This window comes from Triplophysa dalaica, chromosome 25, assembly GCF_015846415.1.
Source record: "Triplophysa dalaica isolate WHDGS20190420 chromosome 25, ASM1584641v1, whole genome shotgun sequence".
NCBI classification, from domain to species: domain Eukaryota; kingdom Metazoa; phylum Chordata; class Actinopteri; order Cypriniformes; family Nemacheilidae; genus Triplophysa; species Triplophysa dalaica.
Window position 1 is genome coordinate 15,782,208 of NC_079566.1, and position 7,998 is coordinate 15,790,205.

At 39.3% G+C, this 7,998-nt stretch overlaps 1 protein-coding gene across 2 annotated transcripts; it reads left to right on the forward strand.

Moving 5' to 3' along the window:
• Positions 1-2,948: 2,948 nt before the first annotated feature.
• On the forward strand, positions 2,949-7,789 carry LOC130415663 (G-protein coupled receptor 20). Of its 2 annotated transcripts, XR_008905956.1 has the most exons (3): positions 2,949-3,547; positions 5,311-7,088; positions 7,316-7,789. XR_008905956.1 is itself a non-coding variant. In XM_056741514.1 (2 exons), exon 2 carries the CDS (start codon positions 5,321-5,323, stop codon positions 6,413-6,415), a length of 1,095 nt encoding a protein of 364 aa, XP_056597492.1. In that variant the 5' UTR covers positions 2,949-3,547; positions 5,311-5,320; the 3' UTR covers positions 6,416-7,789. The 2 variants fall into 2 exon arrangements, 1 of the variants encoding a protein (XP_056597492.1); XM_056741514.1 differs by having other exon boundaries at positions 5,311-7,789.
• The last annotated feature ends 209 nt before the right edge of the window (positions 7,790-7,998 follow it).

The following is a 7,998-nucleotide window of genomic DNA, read 5'->3' on the forward strand; positions in this document are numbered from 1 at the left end:
TGACATGAAAATGTATTGAACGAAGTTTCACAACAAGTTTTACAACAAGACTAAAATCTAATCCCAGAATAAACGGTGATGGGTTTATTTTAATCATCTTGACAAAATATGTCGGTGCTATCGTTTTCTCTTAAAGGGATACTCCACCCAAAAATGACATTTCTTTCACCATTTATTCATCCTTAAGTTGTTCTAAACATGTAAACATTTATTTGTTCTGTTGAATACAACATGAGAAATTTTGAAGAATTTAAAAAAGCAAACCCTTTAAGGGCACCTTTGCCAATCATTTCATTTTTATTATTCTAGATTTATTTATAGTCAGCTGCTAACATTTTTCCAAATATCTTTCTTTGTGTTTAACAGAACAAAGAAATACATACAGGTTTTAAACAACGGGGGGGATAATTCTTGACAGAATTTAAATTTTTGGGTGGAGTATCCCTTTAAGATTTAGACCAGTAATGTTTTTTTCGATTTAATTCAATTCAATTTAAATGGATTTATTGTCTATCCATAATATACTGTAACCACAGATAAGTTGACAATTCTCAAAATGAAAGACAACTTTTTGGTTTAAAACTGTGATCATACTCTCCTAATGCAGTCTGATGCAAAGCATGCTGGGAATTGGAATCCTTATCGACCAATTGTGTAGAATTAACATGTTTCAATTTAGTAAATTAAACAAGGTGCTATTTAATTTACTCAAAAGTAAAAATGTTGCAGTATTCTGAAATATTGAAGTAGAACATTTAGTTAACACTACTTAATCCGTTTGATTATTTTGAGCAGTTGGGTTTACGGTGAGAAAATTGTCTTTAGACAAAATGCTTAAACACACAAACAATACAAATAATCATCACAACAACACTTTACATTACATCCATCACTTCACAATTATAATAATACATAAAAACTATAAGATCCTATTTAAAATCTTTTTCTAAGATGTTTTTTATAAATGTTGCTTCAACATAGTCCAGACTTAATCTAAACCCTATCTTTTAAACCAGGCCATTGTGATTTTCTCCATTACATGTGTGACCCTTTACCAGCTACACCCGAGATCAGATCTGACGAGAAATGACATGTCACAGGTCTGATGTTCTGAGACAAAACAGACTCTTTACTTCATACAGATATATGATGATTTCCACAGCCACAGGAAGTCTCTCTCTCTCTCTCTCTCTGTTTTAGGTGCAGATAAATGGCTTTTATGCCTAAAAAATTGATATCTTTGTGTGTGAATTCTCTGTCAGGTTTAACTTTGGATGGAGTGATGAGAGGAAGAATAAACATTTGTATGAGGTAGAATTCTTCACTTTTATGGATGTTGATCTTTGGCTCTGTGTTTATACTCCGAGAGAGAGAGAGACAGACATTCACACTTCCTGCATTAAGATGAAGATCCGTCTTTCAGAAATGTCCTGATGTAACATTCATTCACATCTTTAATGTCAATTGATGAGTTTGCATTTGTTGTACATGAAGAGCAAACAGATGATACTCGTTTTGTGTCTGTTATGCGACTCTGATCTCAATCTTTCTTTTTCAACATTTAGAAGAAGAAACATGAAACTATTGGATATTATTAAATTATATGTACTTTGTGTTACAGACCAATGCCACTTAGAACACTCGTTCCATTCTTCATGCATCTTTTTGTTTATTTGATCACATGAACATGAAAATGGCTGAGTGTTTGTGCACATGTGAAGTTCCTGTGTTTTCTGTAAAGGTTCAGCTTTTCTATGAATGTGGAGAGTTTGACGCGTCTCCTGTCTGTATAGAGAAGGGCTTTTGAATCCAGCAGGGGTTTATTGCTTGTTGAAGGACAGGAGTGATGTACTGTATTTCTGGGCTGTATCAGGAGGACAGATGTTTAGACGGAGATGTCTGAGAGAGGATGGCAAACGTACTGTGCTCGTGTCAGTATTAGTTCATGTGAACATGTTTGACAGTTTCTATCACACAAAAAACATTCATCATCTCAACCTTTCACTGTTATGTGTAACAGGTAATGATCCTTTATTTGATATAAAGTTTATATCCTTTAAAGATATAAAAAATCTTAGACTTCTTCAACTATAAAGCCAAAATGCCTACGCCTGACACAACGAGAAAGTTCTTCGGTCTGATCTGGTTTGAGCAGGTTTATCTAGTGTCCAGCCAAGACCAATAAATGACCTCAGACCACCTTAAAGGGACAGTTCGCCCAAAATTGAAAGTTCTGTCACAGTTGACTCACGCTTAAGATGTTTCAAACCTGTTCACATGTCTTTTTTTTTGTTGAAAACAGAAAGATATTTGGAAAAATGTCATTTTCAGTTTGGGGACATCATTGACAACCAAAGTAAGAAAAAAACTTTACATTAAAGTGTCCTTCAATAAGAAAGAACAACATTCTCCAGTGTGACAGCCTGTTTTGCGAACAACATCAGGATAATAATGAATCTGCTTTCCAGTCAAATAAATAATGAATACATTTATTACACATTTATAACATGCGAGTTAAAATGTCTCACTATTTGGCAGGTATTTCGTTAGAATCCCCCTATTCATGCAGATGTAACTGCTTTATAATGTATTTGTAAATGACTTATTATTAATTAATGAACACATTTATAAATGTATAAGTGTTATCGTGTTATTGAATTGAGAACATCAACCAGTTCTGGGGGATATTTTACTAGCCCGTTAATTGCTCCTTATATGTCAGTCACTGATGTCCCAGAACTGAAATTTGCTCACATTCTTCCAAATATCTTTCTCTGTGTTTTTCATTTTTGGGTGAACTGTCCCTTTAAGAGAGATGAAAGAGAATGCACTATGATGATGTTCATCTGTTAAAAACACAGAGGGACAGCAGACCACCCGTGAGTCACCCATCTGAACTCACAAACACAGAGACATGAATCTTCATCCATCAGCATGTTAAAGGCAAATACACATCGAGTCGATGTCCAGCGTTATCTCAACCAAAACCTCCATGTTAGGACTCTTTTACTCTCATGTCCCCTCTGTCATAATGCTCCCATAATAGGCTTCAAACTCTGGATTTGATCTCTGGATTCACACCTTGTCATTGCGCACTTGCTGGATGCAGATTTTTGACATGATTCCTACTTAAACTCAGGAGGAAGGAGAGCTATGAGTTGATCTAAATATGGAGTGTGGATGTCATGTTTTGCCAAGGCTGACCTCCCAAAGGCCTGTTTATGGGGTGAGGTTTATAACGTTCCTGTCCCACAAGACTGTGAAGTAAAGAATTCTGCCCAAAGACCAGAGAGAGAGACAGAGAGCGAGAGAGAGAGACCATCGACTTCACCAACAGTTGCTCGCTCACGTTTCTCTGAGAGTCGTTGCCGCAGCTGAGAGGAGATTTAGAGGTGATGCTCTGTAACACAAATAAGATTTCACGAGACAAACCTCGGTCAGCGTGAGCCGTGGACATCATAGAGAACTGATGTGATTTAAGAACTCCAGAAAGACAAAACTAAAGCTCGGATTCACCTGAACCAGAGAGAAACATCCAGACCAGCAGGTAAAACCATCTCTCTTTCTTCATGATCATGTATGTATTTATTATAAAGTTGGGTTAACGCCAGGACTCTGGATGTAAAGGATGTGTTTTCCATGGAAAGTTCCAGCGGGATTCCCCTGCTGACTGAACCATGAGGGAGATGATGGAGAAGCCTAATATGGAACATTCACGGTCCTCAAGTAGATGTTTGACTTTGTGTAAGAGAATGCGTTTGTGTGTTTAAGTCGAGCTGTGTACATTGATGTTCAGAAAGACACGGAGAGACTTTCACAGTGTGAAGAAACAAGAGCTAGCCGATAGAAAAGACTTGTGATGGAGTTTCACACTGAAGAACGCTTTTTGGTGTTCTGAAAGAATATTTAACTGTCTTTAGTCACAGATGCTCCCTGATGCTGTGGAGCGATTTTCTGCGTTACGCAACATGAAGACGATGCTCATAGCTCCCTTCCTGTCTAACGTTGTTTGTTACGCTGCTTTTTGTTGATTATTTGTGGAGTTTGACAGCACGTGTCATCTTCCTCACTTTACAGTGTTGGGCAAGTTACAATGAATTACTAGTTACTTATTACATATTCAATAGTGTAATTATATTACTGTACACATGAATCTCTCCAAAAACTATTTAATTAGTCATAACTAATGACATTCTATATCCTACATCAACCTTGATCAGTTCAGTGATTGAAGGATAGACATGAAATCATTCTTAATTCATTCAAATAAATCATTAATAACTACATAAAGTACTCTTATTAACTCACCAAAGTATTACTAGTGTGATAAATGTACATTAAAGCACAGATTTTAAAGTTTGATTTTGAATTTTGATATCAATTTTACTGTTGCACACACACATATATTACTTCATCCAAGATGTTTATGTGTTTGTTTCTTTAGTGGAAAAGAAATGAAGTTTTTGATGAAAACATTCCAGTCTTTTTCTCCACATAGTGACTTCAATGGACTCCAAATGCTTGAAGGTCAAAAAACAGTTTCAGTGAAGCTTCAATGGACTTTAAGAATAAAAGTCTAATCTAGAGAAACCATCGCAAAGTATATGTTTTATAAACACAAATGCTCGTCTTGCTCTGTTCTGCGATGCGTGTTCATGACATCAAAAAATACAAAGTTATGTTGAAATCTCGTAAAAAAAAAACGTTGATACTTCCGCCTACGTCAAGCGTGACCTTTTCAATATTATTTTCTGCAAGTCGAGCATTTGTTTATAAAGCATATACATATATATTTTTTTTTAAATAAGCGATGGTTTCTCTAGATAAGTCCTTTATTCATGGTCTGGTGTGGTTTAAAGTCCTCTGAAGCTGCACTGAAACTGTCATTTTCACCTTCAAGCGTTTGGAGTCCAGTGAAGTCATTATATGGAGAAAAATTCTGGAATGTTTTCATCAAAAACCTTCATTTCTCTTCCACTAAAGAAACAAACACATAAACATCTTAGATGACATGAGAGTGAGTAAATGATCATGAACATTTCTTTTGAAAGTGAACTACTCTTTTAATTACTTTAGAAGTAACTGTAATTAAATGACAGAAGAACTTTGAGTTAATCCTTACTTTACTTTTTTTTACTTTTTCGGAAAAGTAATTCAATTACAGTCACTAATTACTAATTAACTAGTTACTCCCAACACTGTCAACCTGTAGGAATATTTCGTTTTTGGACGAACCCGTCTGTTGTGATCGTGTTTGTCTCTCAAAGGAATTTGAAAGTGATCCGTTTTCTGCGAATCTTTTATTTTCAGCATTGCAGTCATGGGGGCGTCTCTGGGAGGTCACGTGAACGTCACCGCAGGGTGTCCCGTCAACGGCAGCGCTCATCTGTTAGGTGTGCCGTACCTGACGAGTCTCTCTCATCTGGACAAGGAGATGTTATATGAGAACTTCTATGCTCTGTGGATCACGCTGATGGTGGTGAACACGCTCATGTTCGTGGTGGGCGTGGTCCTCAACAGTCTGGCCCTCTATGTGTTCTGTCAGCGCAGTCGCTCGCGCACCACTCCCGCTATCTACACCATAAACCTGGCGGTGGCTGACCTGCTGGTGGCGCTGTCTCTGCCCGCCCGCATCGCCCTGTATCACAGCGGGGGTGACTGCGCCGCCTGTTTCTACGTCCACACCTTCAGTTATTTCATGAACATGTACTGCAGCATCTTGTTTCTCACCAGCATCTGTGTGGACCGTTACATGGCGGTGGTCCGCCCGTCCGGAGCGGCGGGCCGCTGGAGAAGCCCCGTGATAGCCAAAGGTGTGAGCGTGTGCGTGTGGCTGTTCGCCGTGGTGGTCACCTACTCCCTGCAGACCTCCGCCCTGGAGTTCGGCGGCACGTCGTGTTGTCGTCTGGCCGTTCTGTTCGCCCTCACCCTGCTGGAGTTCGTGCTGCCGCTGCTGGTCATCGTGGCGTTCACCGTGCGTGCGGCCTGCGCGCTGGCGGACGGCGGGCTCATGCCCCAGAGCTGGGGGCGGCGCGCGCGGGCCGTCCGGCTCCTAGTAGCCGTGCTGGTTGTGTTCACCGTGTGTTTTACGCCGTATCACGTTCGTGAGGCTGTGGTGTACTTCCAGCTAGGGGGCAGCAGAGAACAGCACCTGGTGGCGTATCACATCACCATCACCCTCAGCAGTTTGAACAGCTGCCTCGATCCCGTGGTTTACTGCTTTGTGCCCGACAGCTTCCGTTCGACGCTACGCAGGGATCGGAGGAAGAGGTTGACGGAGCACCCGGTGCCCGGATCCGTGGTCAGAGGAAACAGGAGCCCCAAAGATTCGGGAACGGCAGCGGGCGTTGGGTACAGCGTGGCTACGTTGACGCTAACATCGTGCACGCTTCCACCCAAAGACATCCCTGCCTGAAACAACACAAACAAACAAACACAATTCATACACAACTTACTCACATCAAATTGTACAAAAATCCGAGCGATCTACATTCTGCGGTGACGGTAAGCTTTAAGGGCGGAGCTTCATGAGGACCAATAAGCTTAGTCACGTGACCAGAGGCGTCGGTCAGAACGTGTACGTCACAAACGTTCGCTTCTACCCTACACGGTGTTCTCGTGCTGTTTATTCCGCTCTACACTTGATTTAATGGAGGTGTGAGCTCGTGTGTTTATGTGTGAGGACCACACTGAACCCGTGGCACGCTCACACAACTCAAAATAAACCTCTTTTGTGGGCACTTTTACTGTGAGAGTAAACGGGGACAGAATCAGATAACCGTGTTTGTCAGATATAAACTCGACGGCAGGTATTTTAAGAGATTAAATGGATCTGTGTTGACAGGAACGGAAAATCTGTGTAACTAAATGACATCTAATGCTTCAATCGTTTCATTTGGTTATGAAGATATTTATGTTGCTGTATTTGTAATGGATGATTTGGAATGAATATTAGAGGAAAAGCGCTTCATCTGTGTACAACACGCACGAGGAATCAAGTCTGTTTGAAAAACGTCTCGCGATGTTTAAGAGTTCTTGTCATTGTTTAATTCTCATAATTCCGGCAGTTGTTTTGAAGAGATGAGCAGGTGGGTCTTAACAACTGTCACGTGATGTTTACATTTTACCAAATTTAAACACAGTTTAACCGTGATATGTGTAGTGAAACTAATGGTAGGAATGGCAATCAAAAAAAATATTTACTGTATTATTTATAGGGGTAGAGTTGAGTATGATGTAGGCTTTTTTATTTAAATCCGATCAGTTCACGTGAATGTTCTAAAATTGTTTGTTTTTTCGATGTTTTATCGACCAGATTTGAGACTTACACTAAATCCACCACAAGAGGGCGATGTTTTCTTCGGAATGATCCTCGTAGAACTTCGCACAAATCTAACTGTCAAAAGTAAAAAAAACTTGACAAAGAGTCTTAAGCAAATCAAATGGGAAAATTCTTATTCGTTTGTGGTGTTTTATTGTTAACTAATAAACATCAGTGCAGTTATAAGTTATTTATATTCACTTTGTAAACATTAAGGTTTGCCGAACAGGGATTAAGGCTAGTCCTAGACTAAAATGAATGTTAGAGGCGTCTAAACTGAAAACACTGACATATCTTATAACACATCAGTGTCATTGTTTTGTCTTAAAATGCACACAAGTAATGTTTATGTTTTTGTCCTTATTTTACTGAGGCTTAGTCCTGGTTTAAGATAATCCCTGTCCGGGAGACCACCCCTTAATGTGTTTAAATAACCAAAATGTATTTTCTTTGGTATATATTGGTAGTATCACTTGGTCACATCTGAAATGTGCTCATTATTCTGTACAATAAAAAGAGTTCCAATAAACAGGAACACAAGTTTGTATTGGCTTGTATCTGGTGGTGAAATGATATATGAATCATTAATACGGTACGCTGTGTTGAGTGATGTTGTCACTGTTCTCTATTAGACACATCTGATGAGAATAGCAGTGTTGTGAAACATCTAACACTGA